This window comes from Rhamphochromis longiceps, linkage group LG2, assembly GCF_057381845.1.
Source record: "Rhamphochromis longiceps isolate RC_006_pf linkage group LG2, R_longiceps_female_GT1.1, whole genome shotgun sequence".
Classification (NCBI taxonomy): Eukaryota; Metazoa; Chordata; class Actinopteri; order Cichliformes; family Cichlidae; genus Rhamphochromis; species Rhamphochromis longiceps.
Window position 1 is genome coordinate 32,157,380 of NC_140558.1, and position 20,531 is coordinate 32,177,910.

At 41.7% G+C, this 20,531-nt stretch overlaps 1 protein-coding gene across 1 annotated transcript in view; it reads right to left on the bottom strand.

Annotated features, from left to right (window-relative positions):
* Window positions 1-20,531, bottom strand: part of col23a1b (collagen type XXIII alpha 1 chain b) — a 134,122-nt gene that overhangs the window by 3,146 nt on the left and 110,445 nt on the right. The window contains exons 6-29 of the mRNA XM_085423644.1: window positions 18,979-19,005; window positions 18,867-18,893; window positions 16,834-16,860; window positions 15,936-15,962; window positions 12,327-12,386; window positions 10,477-10,593; window positions 6,778-6,804; window positions 6,593-6,619; window positions 6,420-6,470; window positions 6,272-6,331; window positions 6,118-6,162; window positions 5,924-6,001; window positions 3,761-3,805; window positions 3,582-3,626; window positions 3,380-3,460; window positions 3,235-3,288; window positions 2,773-2,847; window positions 2,650-2,676; window positions 2,502-2,561; window positions 2,336-2,407; window positions 2,206-2,232; window positions 2,028-2,081; window positions 1,753-1,839; window positions 165-203 (exon numbers count right to left, since the gene is read on the bottom strand). Of these exons, the coding sequence (XP_085279770.1) occupies window positions 165-203; window positions 1,753-1,839; window positions 2,028-2,081; window positions 2,206-2,232; window positions 2,336-2,407; window positions 2,502-2,561; window positions 2,650-2,676; window positions 2,773-2,847; window positions 3,235-3,288; window positions 3,380-3,460; window positions 3,582-3,626; window positions 3,761-3,805; window positions 5,924-6,001; window positions 6,118-6,162; window positions 6,272-6,331; window positions 6,420-6,470; window positions 6,593-6,619; window positions 6,778-6,804; window positions 10,477-10,593; window positions 12,327-12,386; window positions 15,936-15,962; window positions 16,834-16,860; window positions 18,867-18,893; window positions 18,979-19,005 (1,239 nt within the window). The remainder of the gene's footprint in view (window positions 1-164; window positions 204-1,752; window positions 1,840-2,027; window positions 2,082-2,205; window positions 2,233-2,335; window positions 2,408-2,501; window positions 2,562-2,649; window positions 2,677-2,772; window positions 2,848-3,234; window positions 3,289-3,379; window positions 3,461-3,581; window positions 3,627-3,760; window positions 3,806-5,923; window positions 6,002-6,117; window positions 6,163-6,271; window positions 6,332-6,419; window positions 6,471-6,592; window positions 6,620-6,777; window positions 6,805-10,476; window positions 10,594-12,326; window positions 12,387-15,935; window positions 15,963-16,833; window positions 16,861-18,866; window positions 18,894-18,978; window positions 19,006-20,531) is intronic.

The following is a 20,531-nucleotide window of genomic DNA, read 5'->3' on the forward strand; positions in this document are numbered from 1 at the left end:
ATAAGCCAACAAATATGAATTCAATTGAATAATACTAAGCATGTGTTTTGACTTTGTTAGCCATTCCCCCAGAGCACTCTCTGCTGTATCAAAATCATTTGGAAATGATTTCATAAGTTAATAAAATGATTAAAAAAAAACATGTTCGAAATTTTAACACTCACCTTGTGCCAGCAGCCCGGTATGGGTAGCCCGTCACGTCCCTGCAAGGTGAAAACAGAAGTTAAAAAAAGCGTGAAAATGTCCAGCGATGCATGCTTCCCTGCATCTGAAGAATTTGCACGCTGCTGATTTTAATGTCGGTTGGTGTGCCTTCACGGTCAGGCGTGTTATATTAAAAATCAAATTTTACTTTTGTTTTGATTTTAAGTCATATGTTACTCTAATAAATCCAGATTTCTAAGTACCACATTACTTTTATTATCACATTTAAAATGAACATTTCGATATTTGGAGAAATACTTGGATAACACGATGGTCGATCTGTTAAATAAGAGGTACAGTCAGCAGTCCAGTTAACTTAGCTTCGCTTTGGATAGGTGCACTATCTTGACAGTACTGGGACACACCTCTTTATCTCTGAAAAGACGTGTGATAAAATGCACCTATCCATGCAATCTGCTTTTAGAAATATTTGGTCATTGCAAAGAGCTTGCTGAGTCAGTTCATGCAATATCTTCATCAACTATAAATGGTATTATTGTAAAGTGGAATTATTTAGGAACTATGACAACTTGACCAGAAAGTGTCAGACCATATAAAGTTAGTTACTGAGTGCTGTGCTGCATAGCACATAAAAGTTTCCTCAGTAAGTGCAGAGCTCCAAACCTCTGGCATTAACATCAGCACAGAAACTGTGCACCAGGAACTTCCTGCCATGGGTTTCCATGGCCATGTAGTGTATATGCTAGATGTTTCCTTCTATTACTAGTCTCCAAGCAAAACGATGCCAACCAGCTACAGTAATATTCTAAGAACTGTACCATGTCTCATATGTAACTCGTTGTCAGCATTTACCAAATGTCTGTCTGTGGTTCTGATTTTGCACAATCCTTCATACTGACGAAACTATTAATTACTATTATTTTCTTGATTACACCTGCTTTTTCCTCTTCTGTTTTCTTCTTTGTAATCAAGTATAGTAAGTAGTTCTGCATTTCTGGAACTTGGCATTGTGTGTATATTTCACAAATTCATAGCAAGCTTTACGTTTTTTTGGCTTGATCGGGCCTAGACAGTTTTGCTGTTTATTATCTGTGAACGCCTTTCTTTATTATTATTGTTATTAAGCCACACCCACATGAACAATGTGTTGGTAAATGTCAGTTTATATGTTTCAGAGTTGGGACCAATTGGACCCCCCCCCCCCTCCAAAAGACCAAAATTTAAAGAAGCGTTTAAACAGTCAATAACAGCATCAGTTACAGTGATCAGAGAGAAGTGGGGAAAAGAAGCAAAGATACTGTACCAGAGGACAGGGGCCCTCAGGGCCAGAAGGAGGAAGAGGAGGAGTTGCAGGAGAAGAAACCGCTGCCTTCACAGACTGCTCTTTAGACTCATCGCACCCCTGTTAGCAGGAGCCGAGTAGACATTTAAAGCATAGAAGAACAAGTTCAGAAAAGCAGTTAAAGGGGGAAACAGAAATAAGATATATGCTAAGTGTTTTTAAACTAAAAAGCTAGAGGAAAGTGGGAGTAAGTAAATGAGCATTGCTGCAAAGCCTTTGTGTGTACATGTGTGGGGGAGACATACCACAGGACAAGGCTGGTCCAGACCCGGAGGACCTTGTTCACCCTTCTGGCCCTTTAGACCTCTCTTCCCTACTGTTCCTCTGTCACCCTGGGAGTGATGAGGACAACAGTTAAACAAATTCATACACTTATCACATGCAGCTAATGAAGACAGCCCATTCATACACTGGAAATAGTTTAAGCAGTTTAAGTCAGTCATTATTGTTGCTATGTTAAAAAACTGAAGGAGGAAGATGCGATAAGCTGGAGGAGAACTGAGGATCTGTTTGGACTTACCTTGTCTCCTTTTTCGCCTCGATCACCTTTTTCTCCCCTCAGGCCTGGGAAACCCTGGATACAAAACCACAATCCATAAGGGAACTTATTACCCAATATATGTCAGACTTTATTTAAACTGAAGATACTGTGATAAAATAATGTCAACATGTATAGTTCTTCTTAGTAAGAAACTCACATCAAGTCCAGGCTCTCCTAGTCTTCCCTGCAAATACACATTGAGAAAGATTTTTAAAAAAAATAATGAATAAACCAGCAACGAACAACAGATCTATTAAACACTTTTATGGAGGTTGTTGTGTCCTTACTTTCTCTCCCTTGGCACCAGGAAGGCCCACTAAGCCCGGAGACCCAGGTGGACCTTGGAGGCCATCTGATCCCTGCAGTAAAAGCACACATTCATCACTGCATCATGTCCAGTTCTTGAGCCATGACCAACACATTAGAATAATAATAAAGCCCATTATCACTTACTCTGGATCCAGGAGGACCACTGTCTCCCTTCTCTCCCTTTATCCCCACTCCTGGTTCACCCTGCATTACAGCAAAGCCACACTGAGTACAAGACAATGCATCATACAGCTGCCATCCGCCTCCATCACATACAGATAAACGAGCTTACCTTAGGACCAGGCATTCCATGCAGCCCCTGTAGGACATTGTGTGATGTGAGTCTTTGCAAACTACAGACCTGACTGGACTTGTTTTATCTGAAATGATATAAAGTTATGCTGCAGGTACTCACCATGGATCCAGGGTGCCCAGGTATTCCCGGTGGGCCTGGTGGGCCAGGTGGGCCTGGCTGGGAAATCATCTGAACCTTTAGCACCAATGAAAAAGTGGAAACAAGAAGAGAAGCATATAAATTAAGTGAAAAAAGTGGTTAAGAGTTTCTCAGCTAAATTCAAAACTTTGTATAGTCGTTCCTCAAAGTAACCAGAGAATTTCAGACTGTTTCATGTGTTTACTTCTTTAGATTCTCACTCATTTCCAAAATGAAAATCAATTGGAAAGAACTTAAAACTAGAGTAAAATCTACATCAATGAGTGTGAACATTATTCAGTTCTTTAAAGCAATGAAGCAGATGGTTCAAAACATGCAAATAACAAATAAATAACAATATATTTTCCTTTAAACTGTCTGTTTGGAGGTGCAGCAATCTGTAATGAACGTCAGAGGATTCATGTATTTCATACTCATACTAACCAAGTTGTCATCTAGTCTGCAGTCGCCTTTTTCTCCTTTCTGTCCATCCATACCCTGAGCCACAAAGAGCAGGATTAACTTTCAGCTGTTTTTAAAGTTGTCACCATTGTGTTATTAGCGAAATAGAGTCACTGTCGCTACTTACAGTAGGCCCAGAGAGACCCATCTCGCCTTTCTCTCCTCTCATGCCGGGAGGTCCTGTCTCACCCATGTCACCTTTGAGTCCCTGGAGATGAAGAAGAGATTAATAAGGCAGATGATGCTAAACGTCCCACTGACTACTATATGAAGTAGTGAAAGAAAAGGAGCATGCGTCTGGGTGTAATATACTCTCTTTGTCGCTTTACCTTCTCCCCGTCAACTCCTGCTGGTCCAGGTAACCCGAGCTCACCCTGACGCAGAACAAAAAGAGGGAAGATGCACTCGGTGGACTAATATATCTGACTTTGTCTACAAAATCAGGCTTAGCATGTTTTGGGTATTTATCAAACAATAAATATCAGCCAATCACAGCTGTATGGCTTACCTTTTCCCCTGCAGGTCCTGGAGGTCCTGGTGGTCCAGGTGGCCCCTGGAGAAAAACAGGCAGAATAAAAGAAATGAGCACAAAGCTTTGTTGCATGACCTGTGTTAGACTAAATTAACCTAGCAGCAACTGATTTTCTGGTTTAGCTGATTACAGCTAGTCACCGACTTTGTGTGTCACTTGCTGCCGGGCTGGCGTGCTAACAACAGCTGCCTCTCTTGGTGGATAAAATTGCTCGTGCGAGCTGTGAGACCAAACTCAAACAGATCAAACCAAGACCTGAAAGCAACTATAAAGCTGTGGGGAGCTAAGGAGGTCTTTCTCTTACAAATAGTCATATGCATCATATAAAAATATGACACTATAATGGCTTTAATTAGAGCTGCAATTTTCAGACAGTCCCTTAGACATCTTCTGCATTTTTTATCTGCTCACTCTCACACTGTGAGGCTGGTAACTCATTATAAAAGGCCCAAATCGTGAACACAAAACGCTATAATTCACAATGTGGGCCTGACAGTAAACAAGTCCAAAACCTTCCTTCATTCCTTTTTGCTGATCACAACCAACTTGAAGCAATTTTTATCTTACAGAGATTGTAAAAGAGCTCTGAATGTGGTCTGTGCTACACAATAGCCTGGCACGGCTCTCTGTGATTGTCTGAATGATGGGACTGCTGGAGAAAACATTCATGTGACTTTATGTAACCCTAATGATGAATGAAGAATGGCGTGCATATATGTAATAGGCCATATTCTTCCCATGCAGCTCTGCCGTTATGCTATGAGTGATAGCTCTTGTAAATCACTCCACTTAATCTTTATATTCACAATGCTACACTTGTTATTCCTCCTTGTAAAGGCTCCGGTCATCTTGAAGCAATAAAAAGGAAAAAAGCCAAGTCGCCTCCCAGAGGTGTACGATTAATTTTCCAGTTTCTAACTTGTTGTTCGTTCTCAGCTTTTAAAGCCATGGAAAATGATGTTTACAAGCAACTATTTGATCCCAGACACTCCATCACTGGAAAGTGAATGCTATTCATCTGCAAAATGACTGACAGTGACAAACAACCCATCTTAGCATTGTTTTAAACCAAATTCATCATCACCTAACATTTCACAACAAGCACATGAAACGCTGCTTTTCACACAAACAAGCGATCAACTCACAAGGTGGGTGGCCAGTGAGCGCTACCTGCTCCGTGGAGCCCTGCGTGTGAATTTGTGCCAACTAATTCGCAATGGCAAATAGCTTCCGATAAGATCTCGGGTCCATGCTTTCACCAATCCCTTTGCAACATTCTTATATTGCTTGTATTGATTGTTGCATGCAGGAGCTCAGCTCCAGGGGGACCTGGTTCATAATTGTTTTAAATCAAATGCATGCTCCACTTCTCAGAGAGCCATCTGCCAGTAGCACGTACTGCGGTGTACAGCAGGATCAAAGAAGCTGGTGTCTGAAGAGAGTGATGTGAGACTGTGTTGACAGTGAGGCGCTCCCTTCTCTATGTGCTAGCACAAAGTAAAACACACCATGCTGCCCTGTAGCAGGTTTCAAACACATACTTTTCACATACATGCCATAAAAACACAGAAGGCTTTTGATTTTTCTGCATAATTAATCAAAGCTCTTTAGGCTGCATGTCATCTGATAGCACAGCGGTGCTTTATTTGTAAGGGCTGTGCTTTTTTTTCTGTCCCAAACAAATACACAAGAGACTCTGGAAAACTGAGACACTCAGTAATGCTCTTTAGATGTGGCCCCTAGAGTGACATCCAATACATATGAAGTCCAACAGTCTTTGTTGAGGGCATCTACAAACACAAACAAAACCCATTAGCAAGAGAAAGCGGGCGATGCAGTAAATACACAAGAGATGCTTAGATGCAAATCTGTGCATTGGTGTTAGTTACTGGTCACACCGCCAAAAACATGCAGCAACAGCAGCAGCAGATTACCGAAACACTGATGGTGTTGATGGCCTGTCGAGGAGAAATGGCGACATGTTTAGTTTTTGGTTTCTTTTTACCACACTGCCAGCTCTGGTGTTATTTACTTATTTACTTGTTTTGAAAAGCTCTGCCTCAATCCTTATGTGGAATTCAGTCATAAGCGGCTGAATGAATCGGGTGTCGCTGACACCGACACTTGAATATGACTCACCTGCAAAGCATCTAGAAGCTTCCCATTGAAGTCGATGATGTCTGAAGCACCCGGGGTGCCCTTCTCACCAGGAAAACCCTGAGGCAGAAAAAATAATAATGTAGGAATATTTTATATAAATGTAGAGATGCATAGATGGCTCAGCATAATAGCAGAAGGACAGAGTTGGCCCTTAAGCATAACAAATAACATACCATGGCTCCCTGTAGTCCTTGCTCTCCTCTTTCTCCTTTGTCACCCTGTTTGCACCATGAACACCATATTATGGTAAAACTCTTTCATAGCATAATTGTTAGCATTATTATTGATCATTATTATTTCAAAAACAATTTCAGATATGTTTCTTACCTTTAATCCTGGAAGTCCATCCATGCCTCGCTCTCCTTTTACTGCATTCCCAGGCTCGCCCTGTTTAAATGCACATTAAAGGTTAGAAACATACTTAAAATCATCCATGTCAGAGACATGAGAGTGGTAGAGTAAAGCTCGGCTTTACCTTTTGCCCCGGGACACCCTGTTGTGGATAACCAGGCTGCCCATCTTCTCCCTAGCAATTCAAAAGAGCCATTAAATGCAGAGAGAGCTACATATCTGGCTATATTAAAACAGCTTTTGAGCCCTTTGATGGCAACACTTCAGTTAAGATCAATAGTTTGTTAGCAGTCTTACCGGCCTCCCAGGCAGTCCCTGTGGCCCCTGAGGTGGAAATATATAAAAAAAATAAATTATGAATTTTTCAGACAGTCAAATTATTCCGACTAAAAAGACTCCAACAGCAAAAGCCAAATTGCTTCAGCTGTAAACCAAACAAAATGCGAAACAAACTCTTAAAGCTTAGTGTGAACTCTGCTCACCTCAGCTCCATCGCGACCAGGAAAACCCTGAAAGGACAGAGGAGACATTTAATGAGGTGAATCTACTTCAGGAACATGAATCTTTTTGGCCACTAGATGTCACTTTTCAATAAGGCATTCAAGGCAGTCTGTAGACTTCAGCTCCTTCAGCACGAGCTGGACTGTTTAGAGAATAATTACAGGAAATGGATGAATGATGAGCAGAGAAAAATAACAAAGACAGATGCTTCAATACAGGCCACAACTGGTTACCTAATGCATGGATAAGCAGGAAAATTCTGAAAATTATGCTCTTTTGGCCTTTCCAACAGCCAGATGTAAACCCAACTTCGGTCTAACTTGTTGGACAGCGGTGTTCCCGTGTCAGCAGTGATGATCAATCTTATGGCGTGTTGACCTCCCCAAAAAGGGTTCAAGAGACTTGCAAAATGCCCCTTAAGTATGCATTAAGAGAGTTTTCTTTCTTTGCTTTGACGCCCATTCATACAAAAGAAGACTAAACAAGTTTTATTCTGTTTGCAGTTGGATTTGAATTTGAAGCCTTCAAACTGAAGTCTGTGTTTGATGAGTGTTAAGCCAGTGAGCACAAACTTCTATCCATCAATGAGCTAACATATTTTTTATTTAGCCAAAAAGATCTTTTTTAGCGACTGTCTGCGACAGCCAGGTGGAAGCAGCTAAACATCTGCTATGAAGTCATTCATGGCGGAGACAGCTTAGAGGGCTCTTGTGCAAGAGCCTCTCTCCATTGCTTCCTCACACACAGATACACACACTACTATCAAGTAGTTGTGTTTACTTGATCAGCCAGTGGACCCTAATAAATGCACGATATAAATTGAAGGTTGTTAGCCTTCCATTCAGTAATATGCAGAAGCTGATTAGATATTCTCCAGCTGGCCAGCGTGCAAAAAGTGTCATCGCGATCCTTCCTACTGTTTTCTGGACCCGTTTTACTTTCATCTTTTTGGCACTGCTCTTTCTTTCTCATCATATTTCCTTACCAACATCTATCCATCCATACAGTCATCAATCCACCCGAACCAACCAATTGCCAATTAACTTGACAATTATCCTGTGGGAAGCCATGCAGGCAGAACATGTAGACCCTGCTGATTGGAAGGTTAAAACCCAGTACCTTCTTACTTTAAGGTGACAGAGCTACCCGACAGCATGAGACATTTCATTCTATATAACAGATAAAAAACGATGGAGGTTTGAGTACACCAGGGCTGGCAGTCTCACTCACTTTCTCCCGCTCGGCCCTCTTAGACATCTGCCTACAACATGGAGTGGCTCTCTGCAGGCCTCTGTGCTTTGTTTTGCTGTTTTGGGGTTTTGCAACTCCTTTAATCAACTTGAAGAGCACATTTGCAATCGACTAGGTTACAGGATGGGCCCCCTTTTCTCTTCGACCCGTCTGTTTTTTGTCATTTTCTGAGCTGCGCTGGCTTTCCCTGCTGTTGGTTCAGCAGTTCTCAAGTGACCCACACCGAAACCAACATTTTTCACTTGAATCCCTTGCTGTCCTCTTGTGCCAGTTGAGGGTAACAGCGCATTCATTCCTACACTTGAATAAACAAAAATTACCTTCATAGTCTCCTTCTCTTCAATTCAATAACCACAGCTGCAAGTTTTGCTGCATCTGAACTAGACCCTGGGAAGCAAAAAGTTAATTTTAAGAAACGAAAACGGCCACAGGCGAGGAGTGTACTATTGTTTGGTGAGACCGGCAAACTGCCCACGAACTCACCACAGTGCCATATCAGTTTCAGCGTGCACAGCAACACAGTTGTGGTAGGAGGGTGGGAGAATGTGGATTTGGAAAGGGGGGGTGTTGGAGAACTTTGTGGCCGCTAACTTACACAAAACAGATGAGGCCAGGAGTAGACTTGCTATTCTGGGACTTCTTTAGGTAAGCCACAGCATGCTGGCAAATCCCAGAAAAATGAGAATAGGGGTTCATTGCCATTTGCTGTGTACACCCTTACCCCTTAAATATATGTATAGGATTCCACATTTACAGGTTGGAGCTACACAGTTTGGAATCTGTCACAGTGTTGTGGTTAAAGAGTATGATGGGAGTAACAAAGCCACTGATGACTGAGGTGTTCTAAGTGGCTGCAATGCTTGTGGTGTAACCTTAGTTTGACAGCCAGAAGGGATGGAGTAAGAGGAGATCTACAGTGGGGGTGGGAGGGCATTGTTTTGTTGAGTCAGTGTGGATTTGGCTCTTGTACAGTACTGTGCAAAAGTCTTGAGTCATCCATCATTTCTTCATATTTTACAAGGAAAATGGGAAATACGTGCAGTGATTTATTGAAACGTCAGCAAACACATGGAAATACTGACTTAAATACAAGCCTGAAAGTCAATATTTGGTGTCGCCACCTTTATTCTTCACACAGCCTGAACTCTCTTAGGCAGATTTCTTGTCATTTCTTTAAGCAGTCTTCAGGAATAGTTCTTCAGGCTTCTTGGGGAACTTTTGTTCTGTTTTCTGTCAAGATGAGCCTACACTGCTTCGATACTGCTGAGGTCTGGGCTCTGAAGAGGCCAATCCATGACTGATAGTGTTCCACTGTTTGTTTTTCTATCCAGGTATGCTTTTACTGGGCGATCGTGGCTCAAGAGTTGGGAGTTCACCTTGTAATTGGAAGGTTGTCGGTTCGAGCCCCTGCTTGGACAGTCTCGGTCGTTGTGTCCTTGGGCACACACTTCACCCGTTTCCTACTGGTGGTGGTCAGAGGACCCGGTGGCGCCAGTGTTCGGCAGCCTCGCCTCTGTCAGTGCGCCCAGGGTGGCTGTGGCTACAATGTAGCTTGCCATCACCAGTGTGTTAATGGGTGGATGACTGAATGTGTAAAGCGCTTTGGGGTCCTTAGGGACTAAGTAAAGCACTATATAAATACAGGCCATTTACTGCATTTGCAGTGTGTTTGGAATCTTTGTCATGCTGACAAATGAAGCCATTGCCAGTCAGAAGCTTTTCAGGTTTTTTATTGCATGGAGGATCAAAATCTGACTCTACTTTGCATTGTTCATAATGCCGTCTGTTTTCATGAAATCCTCAACACTGCTGGCTTAATTGCAGCTCCGCTGTGTTTTACAGATGGCTGTAGACACTAACTGCTGTTCCTCTCTGCTGACCTCCTCCGTACATACTGACGATGATCTGAACCAAAAATGTCAAATTTGGACTCATCACTCTATACGACATGTTGCCATTTATTTTCAATTAAGTTCTTGTATAATTTACCTCAGCCGTTTTAACTGTTTTTCTTTCTTAAGAATGGCTTACTGACAGCCACCATTCGACTGAGACCATTTCTGATGAGTCTTCAGTGAATGGCTAGATGCGTCTCTCAGGTCCTGTGCCAGGTTTGCCTCAGATTTTTTAAGAACACACCGCACACCATGCTGGGATATGCCAAGTTTTTAGCTAAGAGCTCTTTAGAAATCACCTTGCTAGTTCAATTTTAGAAATTTGAACAAATGGTGTTTTTTTTTTATCGGTCAGGTAAAAGGCCTGCTCTGAAAATAACTGAAAAAGCAGTCAATGTCCACAGAAGAACTTTGAAAGACCTACAGACAGCCTGGAGAACTGTTGCTCGAGACAAGTCTGGCTCCTTAGAAGCCAAATGTAAAGAAACGATGGCTAGCTCAAGAAGAGGGGTAGAGATAAAAAGATGCTCTTACTGGCTCTCCGGGAAGACCACGAGGTCCATCTTTTCCAGTGTTCCCAGGGGGGCCACGGGGACCTGGAGGACCTGGGGGACCGGGAGGACCAGCAGGTCCAGCCTGACCCTGATCACCCTGATAAAAAACAAGAAGAGGAAAAAATGCAAAAATAAACTACCAACTACAAACTTGTAATAAATACATTATTAAGTACACAGGATAACGTAATATATTAAAATAAAACTCCTTAAACGCCCCCATTAACTGATTTGTTTTTGGCAACAGAAGCAAACACTGACATGCCAGCGACCTGTTAAGGTTATACGGCAAACATCAAAGAACTACCCCTCAGCTTCTGCAGCTGTCTTTGTGGGCAGTCAAGGTGTATAATCCTTAATCTGTTTATTTATTTGCCCAACATTTATTTACAGTTGCCTTTCTCTCCACCTGATAAACATGACTGCAAAATTCCCTCGTATTTTAGACCCCGTCGAGTTTCCTGAGAAAAATATTTGGTTCTTTATCTGCTAAATGCTCCACATATGTTTAACAGCTAGTTGAGAACACTGTTTGCTGTTTGGTGCTTGAGAGGAAACGCGGGGGTCTACAGTTTCTTTCTCTTTTTGACGCAACGACTGCCAGGAAAGAGCAGTGAGAGAGCAGAGAGTGAAAGTAAGAAAACAGGGAGATAAAAGACTCTCCAAAGTTCTGTAGAGCTGAGGGAAACTGCAGAGTTGGGTGATAATTATCTGTGTGTCACTGTAAGCCACGGATCTCACAAACACATTATTATTAAGAAAAGCTTTAAATATGCTTTGTGCTATGAGCAGAAATCCCTCAAACTTAACTTGCAATTACTGGCATGCAGCTGGTTAGTTAGTGTGGTTTTGTACCAGGGCACTGGTAATAAAGGACAACAGCAGGAGGAACTGGCCAATAAGAACAGTTTTTATCTGGTGAGTTAGACTGACATTTCAAACAAATCCATGCTGGCAAAACAACTTCATTTGTAAGTGAAAAATACATCTGATCACTGGATTTATACTGCGTGCCATCTTTTTTTTACTGAAAATTACCACTGATAATTATTATGTCCCTGTTAGGCTCGAGCTTGAACCAAAGTGATGAAGTGATGTCGACACTGAGGAGTAAGATTAACGAGAACCGCACATTTCTACAGTGTGGGTGGCTCATCTTCCAAAGATGTTTTCCTATGTTTCAAAACGCTTTGGAGCTCTGAATATAAACACTTTTAATTATTCATTCATGGCAATACATTTTTAGTTGACCAAAAGACAAGAAACACGAGATCAATTTCATGCAACATGACTGAAGAATGTGGAAAAAGTGGGAAAGAAGGGAAGACGCTAGTCAGAACACGAAAAGGAAAAGCGGGTTAAAGTGTTAAGGAAACAAAAGAAAAAGCACACATGCCTTTTAGTTGTGGTCTACCTTCAGAAAGAGTCTCTGAAAGCTGTTGGTCGGCTCTCGAGAGAGAAAGCCGTGGTCAGTTCTGGGGAAAACCATCTACGATGCAAAGAGGTGCACCAGTGATGAAAAGAAAAGAAAGGGGAGAAAACAAGGAGAGGGGATACAGAAAAAAGAGAGAAGAGGACATGGAGTGGATTAAAGTGAGTGCGAGAAGAGCGTCAGTTACATAAGTTGGAAATCAGAGGTCCGCTGTTAACCGTGAGTCCAGAGTTCATGAAAACAAATGCTGCAGGAAAAACAGATAAGAGTTCAACAGCCTCTTAAGCTCTAAGCACAAAGAAAGGAGGGAAAAACTGCAAGAGAGGTGTTTTGCTCCTCTGTCTGCAGGGATAGCGGTAGCTCGGCAGTCCGACAGCAGTTCTCTAAGAGGCACAAACCTTAACAGTGAGAATCTGATTACTGTGCAGGCTTGCATGTGTGCCGTACATAGGAGGACCCTGAAGAGAAGAGGAAAAGGTGAACAAGATAGCGCAGCATTACAGTCATGTTTGCAGCTGTTTCAAATCGAATTATATATGCAGTTAAAAACCCATCAGGTGCAAATAAAATGCATCATCGGCAAATCGTGAGACAGACATCCGTAAAATCTGCAAGTAAGGCCCAATAGCTGTCTTTTGACCCTTGAAAAATCATTTTGGAGTAGTGTGTGTGTGTGTGTGTGTCTGTGCGTGCACAACATTTAGTGCCTTCCGATCATTCCCACTGTGACCAAACAAAACAGTGGTGGTTTGGCTCTTTCCAGTCAACACAGTAAATGTGTTGATTGTCTGTCAGGCTGAAAGGAGCAGAGTTTTCCTGCTGCCGCAGAGCCTGGAGCACTGTGTCGCTTCTTTGGTTCAGCTCCCTCAAAAACACAAGGGAGGGAGGGAAGGATGGGGAGAAGATCTAAGGGGGGGGGGGGAGTGACAGAAGAAGAAGAGCTGCTAGAGAAGGTTCTGCTAACAGGCTCTAGTGAGGGCTGGATGGCTGAGGTTTTTGCACCACCGCAGACTCCACCTCCTCCTCTCTGGGCCTGTGCACCCCTCTCTGCCCACTGTCACAGTTGCTTATTCACACCGTTCCCACCATGAAGACCACTTATGCATATGCTCCTTAAACACTGCATAAGAGAATAGACTGTTTCATGGTGGGTTTCCCCTTTACATTGTTCTCATCAGACTTAAGGCTGATACTAAGACAAATGGCCATTCATCCCTGGAGGCCCGTCTCACTATGGCCTGTTTGCAGATGCTCTCAGGGAGGCAAACTCAGGATTTGGCAGGGGATCAAACTCTCATCAGAGCTTGTCTTTCAATACAGCCCCCAGATGAATCTAAACATGCAGTGACAATGTCCTCCGTATGGATTTGACTGTATGGAGGCTTGGGAAAAATAGCTACCAGCTTTACTCCACTCAACAAAAAGTTGCTTTGGAGAAAGACGCAACACTATACATGACCTTTTTCTCACATCATTTTGGTGGTTCTTTAACATTTTGTTTTAATAACCCTGTTATCCTGTTTTGGTACCCTGGTCTAAGACCAGAATCAGCCTGGAAGAGGCACTAAAAGTGATGGACAGACAGGAAGCGACACATTGACGGAGATTTGCGGTTGCTTTCTGTTTTCACACATACGCTTATCTGCCCGTAAAGGTCAAAGCTGAACCTTTGAATACAGTTTTGAAATCCCAGTAAGGTGATAAATGAGCATATTTAATGACCTGAAGACAATCCGACTGTTAAAAATAGTACTGAGCAAGCAAGAGATTTTTGTTTTCTAACCCATCTACAGCCGTATCTGTGACAACCTATATGAGGGAGCCAAACCTCATCCACATCTACAGTAGCTTTAGGAGCTGTTGGGTTTGATTTGAACCAAGCTTGAGGTTTTTGGGGCTGCAGATTTATCCAGGGACATCAAAGCTGCAGAGGCCTGGGCCAAGTGCAATATTTATCATTTGGAATAACTATGTAATGCGAAATGCCAAAGGAGATTTAATTCTTGCACAAACTATCTGAAAGGATAGGTGGGGAAATCAAATGGCTTACGCCTTGATAGAAATCAGGAATTTCTGTAATTTTTTGAACCGCATCATAAATACTGTTCCGTTGAGTAGCCACATCATATTTACTCTCCATTTAGCTTTTGGTATAAAACAGTAGCCAGTTTAACTCCAATAATCGTAGACTCTTCTGTGATTCCATTACTGGGGTTCAAGTCATAGGAGATGTACTTCCACATTTCTAATCTACAATCCATGCACTACCAGACCTAGGATAAGCAGTTGAAAATGGATGGATGGACAGATCGAAGGATATTGGTGGTAATAAACACAAGAAACGAATAGCTATGAGAAGATTTTAGAGCCATTAGAAACATGCTTGTAACACATTTTCATGTTCATCCCCACTTTAAAATTCATGTGAAGAAGCGGCTTTATGTGGCATTCTGATCTAAGCGCTCTAAAAAAAACCATTCATGGGTATGTGACCTCTTTAAAGATTTGAAACTGTTTACCATGTAAAGAACAGAGGTTTTATTTTCAAACCACACTAAATGAAATGGGAGCTCTCATGGAGGGAGGAATGATATCAGATGAAAAGGCAGCACTGACAACATAGACCAGATGCAGGGTGAGGTTTCTCTGTAATGTTAAAAAAAAGTAGCTTAGCTTGGGTAAGAGACGGGAGCTCTGGCAGGTTTAATGTTTGCTAATAACGTCATTTCTCATGTCTGGCTTTGGCTTTGGAGATGGGCGACTCCAACCTCGTGTGCTGTCAGTGCAGTTGTGTGTGGGGAAGCCACACTGGGTAAACACACGTTTGCTTTTGGATTATTAAAATTCTTTGTGTATGCGTTTTATAGACAGACCGAGACTTTTATCCTTATTTATCCAGATTTTTCCCGCATTGTGATAACAAATAAACCGTTTAGTGGTTTTCAGATGACATAAACACTTCAGTCTCCCTGACATTTGATTTTCAGTTTGTGATAGCAGACTAGAAACCAGCTGAGGAAGCTCTACAGTTATAATGAAGCTAAAATACATTAAGCTAATTTCAAGCATAGCTTTTAAAACTGGTGGTTCTGTCTCACAAAAATCATATAAAAGGAGTGTTACCACTCATCTCAGACAGCAGCCAATTAGCATACAGACAGCTCTGCATTGGGAAAACTGTAACTCTGGCTCTACTTAACAGAATTTCTATTTACTGACTTAACACATTAAAGCGTTGCTTCACATGCAATAGCCAAATTTCTAAAATGTCAAGCATCTGTTTTTCTCTTTAACTTCAATAGGACTGTGTAAAAGCCTCAAGTTACCCGTCATTTCTGTAGGAATCACCTCATTGTGGCAAAAATGATATTTTATGTCTGTCAAACTGTGTTACCTTTGGCAGTTTTCATCGATTCAACTAAAGAAATGTGAACAAATGATGTGTTTTGCGACAGGCGGCTAATAACAAATTGCCTAAGGACACAATCTAAAACTGGTTCTCGGTCCAGTGTTAAGTGGCTTGACAAACAAACAACATCTGGACTGAAAAATGAGTGAAAAGGCAGCCAATGTCCAAACAAAAACTTTGAAAGATCTTTATAAAGCCTCGACAGCTATTGCTCAAGACCACTTTAACAATGAGAAGACGGTCTGGCTCCTTGGAAGCGAAATATGATAAAAATGAGGGTTGGCTCCGGACTTTTGCACAGTACTGTATGTCCTTTGTTTCAGTCGAAAGGAAAGTGCGGCTTATGACCTTTAAAAAGGGTGAATGTTTAAGAAGAACACTAACAGACAAAAATTCAAAATAAAAGGAGAACAAAAACTGGAAGTAAGGTTTAAATGGAAGGTCATTTTTAAATTACACAGAGAAAAAAAACATATAAAGGACAGCATCTTTTCTCCAGAGTCAGCTGCAGTGAGGACATAATTTCCAAAATGTGCATATAACAGCCAAAAACAACATATTTAACCTTCTCTGATGAATACAGAAAACACAGACTTACCCTTGGCCCAATGTCTCCTTGGTCACCCTGGAGGAAAAACAGGAAAATAACAATTGTCAGCAGTTATTAGCCCTGTATATGTGCAGCAGACCAGTTATCCAAAAGAGCTCAGCTACTGTGGAGCAGCGATGACAGACAGGCTTAAAATGGAAGATTTGGTTTTGGGAAGGAAGTGGTTCAAAGGTCATCTGTCTCCTAAACAGCTCAGCGTTTTGACATTTATTGTATAAATCATTTGGTAGGCCATAAATCATCTGACAGCACAATATCAATGAAGTCGAAATGCGGAGTGCACATGCTGAACACAGCTGATTTCTGATCAACTTTTTGGAGTTCATGTTCTCATCACAGGGCTACTAGCATGATTACATGAAGTGAGCCAATTTTCCGAACCTCAGCTTCATCTGTCAGATGCAATCGCCTCATTAATCAGGCTGATTCCCGCTCTGACAGATGCACTTTAATGCAGTCGCGTTGCCCTCCTGATTCTGCTGAAACGCAGTCTCGAACATATACACACAACCAACCAGCAGCGTGGAGAGAAACGACCACACGACGAGGCTGCTCTTGCCAGCACTTACAGCTCTTACGGTTGCTAAGATCTTAGGCTGGGCAGAGGTTCACAGAGCGGGAAAACATCTGGCTATCATCGAGCTTTGCGGAAGGCCTGTAAACCTGCTTAGTACCTTGACGTGAGAATGTGCAGAGACACATGAGCTCCCGTATAGCTAAATGTAATCTACGGCTCTTTTGATGGACACGCAGCGAAAACTCGAACGTGGGAGGGCGACGGCAAGGTTGTCCGAGCACCTTCTGCCCATAAATAAATGTTCGAAATACACTCGTACAGTGCATTGACTTGTCTAGAAAGGCTTTTGAAATCCATATTGAAGCATACCTTTTCTCCCTTGGGTCCGGATGGTCCCTGTGGGAGGAGGGGGGAGAAAATCAGAGACACTTGGTCAAGATAAATCAGTTATCACACATCACACGCATCTTCAATAGCCCTTCAGAAGGGAGCTTTCAATCAAACGGTAAGACAAGGCAGTTATTCTGCTTAATGGATTCATGGCATTGAGACCGCTCAATCCAAACATCACTTTTGTCTGAGTGTATTTCACAGTAAGAATACCAAATGACTCAAGCTTGTCCCAAGAATCCCTTTTAAGAGTGCTCTTTGAGAGATAAAAGTTTTCTCAGAGATAAAACCTTTGTTCCTCCATCAGTGACTCTTCGGAGCTCTTGAGATGTTTTAGATGAGGAATGCTGAAATGCTAACTAAAAACACGGGGTATCAAACATCCCTGTGCGATCCTACACTGGTGCACGGTCCCCACTTTGTGACAGCTTCAAATCCTCATGAGCTCTATGTATGAGGCAGGGCCTTTGTCCATTTCTGTGGTGAGCCATGTCTCAGTATGCTGCTGCTGCTGCTGCTGCTGGTGGTAAGGAGCATAAGGATGCCAAATGTGAAAGCACAAGCAGCAAACTCACTGCGGGCCCTCTGCGACTGTGACAGGCAGAAGAATAAGAGGTGGAAAGCATCCACTGTCCATCTGTGACAACAATGGACAGATCATACCTCTTAAAGCCAAGTCACCACTTAGGTTAGACCCTTCGCACTCAACTTGTCCCCTCTGTCTGCGTTTCTCAGTCCCCTGGTTCCAAATCTGCCTTGAACCTTTTGAAGGCTTTCGTTCTATTTTGTACCTTCTTCCATAACTTCTTGTGTCTGGCGACAGTTTTATCTTAGAGCTATAAACGCGTTCAAGAGTACAACAGCGAAGACGACAAGCAGTGTGTCAATGTGACTATCTACGCGATGACAGACAGAGCTTATCTCCCGTGCTGCTCGCTCTTCCGAGCGGTAGAAAGCCTTTAACTCAGAGTCAAGCCGCAAATTGTTCAAACAAGACTAACTTTACAGTCAACTTCTTCATTCAAAATGATCTAAAACACAACAAAAAAATATGTTGAATTTCAATAAACTGATTTCCCATCTGGTTTAATTTCATTTATTGTGTATTTTATGTGCAGGAATGGCATTTTAAAAGGGGAAATGATAAAAAAAAAATCTTTAGTTTTCCAATTGATTCAAAAAGAAAAAAACCCCCAAATGCCAGCTCATAAAAACCTCATTATTAATTTTGGAAACAGAAGTCCCTCAAAGATAAAAAATGTGCTACATGTTTCCCCCCTTTATTATGTTGTTTTCATGCCCCCCACCCTTTGGGTTTGCATGCAACTCTGGTCATGAGTCACGCCTTCTGAGGGTTTTATGCCAGACCCTTGTTGATGGGGAGAAACCTATTAAAGGATACACCCAGCCTCAGGACTCCTTTCACAGGAACAGGAACAGCTTAATGGTGTTTGGAGAGCAACAGCTCTCATTATGCTGCGAGGGGGTTTACATTTCAGCTGATGACTTATGCCTCTTGTGGGTGAGCGCTGCGATGTGCTGAAGGAGGGGCGGAGGGGGCACAATAATGACTTTTTAAAGAGTCTCCGTCTGAAGGTTATAAACTAATCTCTTTCTTACTTTCCCAAATGGTGTGTAACCCATTCGCTCTGCTTCACCTGTTTCCATGCTGCACCTGGGCGTGCCTCTGAGTGCACCAGCATTTCAGGCGCGAGTTGATGGATGGGAGTGCAAAGGGGATTTCAACACTCAGCTCAGCTGAGCCCAGACTACCCCCGTGGCTGTGAGCCATTGGGATGACTTAAGAGGTGGAACAGGAAGTAAGATGGCTACCGGGTTTTTCACGCACTTGCAGTGACTAAAAATGATTGATGAGGTATAACAAACTCTCACCAGTCTTACAGGACAAATGCAGAGTCCAGCTGGATTTATAATAGGAAAAATCTTTAAATAGGAACTGAATAAATTAAATAAAATAAGAAAGTAAGAATAAGAGGCGTGTGACGATGTACCTGGCTGCCCTTCAGACCTGGTGGACCCTGAGAGGAAAGAAAACAGAGTTAAAAATCAAACTTGTTTCTTTCATTTTGGGCATACTTGACAAATGTGGCTGAGAATACTCACTGGTTTGCCATCTAAGCCAAGTGGACCCTGTTGGGAAAGAAACAAAGAGAAATTATGACCAACACAAAGTCCCGAGAGCCCTGTCGCCACTGAACCACTTTAGGGGCTTCATTTATAAAAATGACTCAAACAGGAATAAGCAGTCGTTTATAAAAAAACCTTACTCTGACAGGGAAATGTAGTGTAGACTTTAGTGATTTTCCTGTCAGTTATGTAAGAGCTATTGCAATTTTGGACACACATGCCTCCACGCCTGCTGTGAACTTTATGCTTTATGATAGGAATTATCAATAAATTGCCAGACCAAAGGTGTTTTGAATTAAAAGCAGGATGCAGTGTTCTGTAATTCATATATCAAATTAGAGACACGTAACCACGGCTGCTTTTGTGTTGAGACGTTTTTAAAAAAGCCAAACACGCTTTTAGGAGGATGAAATTTTTTGGTGCACAATGATCTCATTTCAGAAGGAGTTTGCTTTTCTTTTTCGGTACATGCACTCAAAAAAAAAAAAAAAAAAAAAAAAAAAATTAAAAAATTCTTTGCTGTCTTTAATACGAGGCTATAATTTGGAGTAAACTGAAAATAATTTTGGTATCAGCCAATCAATAAAAAGTCATTTTTCTAGAATTCATTAAATTGTGAAAGTTTGACATTATAGTTGCACAACAAAATTACACAGAAAATATCTATCTATATATATCTCTCTGCTAAAGCCTCCTTTGTGCAGGCATTATATAGGTATCTTTTAACAATGAGGGAAAGATGTTATAAAATATAAAATCATGTAGAAAGTATGAGAACTTTTTTATAAATGAAGCCCAAGTAGTAGCGACATGACAGCTTATCTTGTGTTGGGAACATTATATGAATACACACTGGCCCACTGCTTGTTGAGAGTCACATTAAAGCAAAGGCACCTCTCTCGGTAAAGAATTGAAGCCAGAAGAAGGTAAGCTCACACTGTCGTTTTTAAGTGTCGTTTTTGTGCCGATAAAGTTGTGATTAGTAGGCTCTAGAGATTTCACCTTCCCTCAGAGCAATTCCAGCAATTTCCCCTTGTTTGCAGTGTTTATGCTAATTAAACTAAGCCAGGCACTTTTGTCTGGAGCTTATGTTTAACCTGCAGACATGAGAATGGTATCAATCTTTTCATTAGACTCTCAACAAGAAAGAAAATAGGCTTATTTAAAAAAAAGAAGAAGAAGAAAAAAGTGCTCCTTTAATTACTGGTTTAATAAGGCATAATGAGCCAATAATTATACTTGCAGGTCACCCGACCGAGTCTGCTGTGAATAAAGCATTGCTTCAAAACACTGAAGTCACTATTTGTTTTCAGTCCACGGACAAGACAACCTTTCCTCGGCAAGATACCCTACACCAGCTGTTACTTATTAGTATTTCAGAATGTTTTAGTCTTGTCTCCATATCGCTTATGAAAAAATGTAAATTGTGTTAGTGTTGGAAAAAGCAATTAAATGGATTTGTAGAGGCAAACATTTCAAGAGAGGACAGCAAAAATAACCGAAACTTCAGAGTGAAAAAGTAGGAAAAA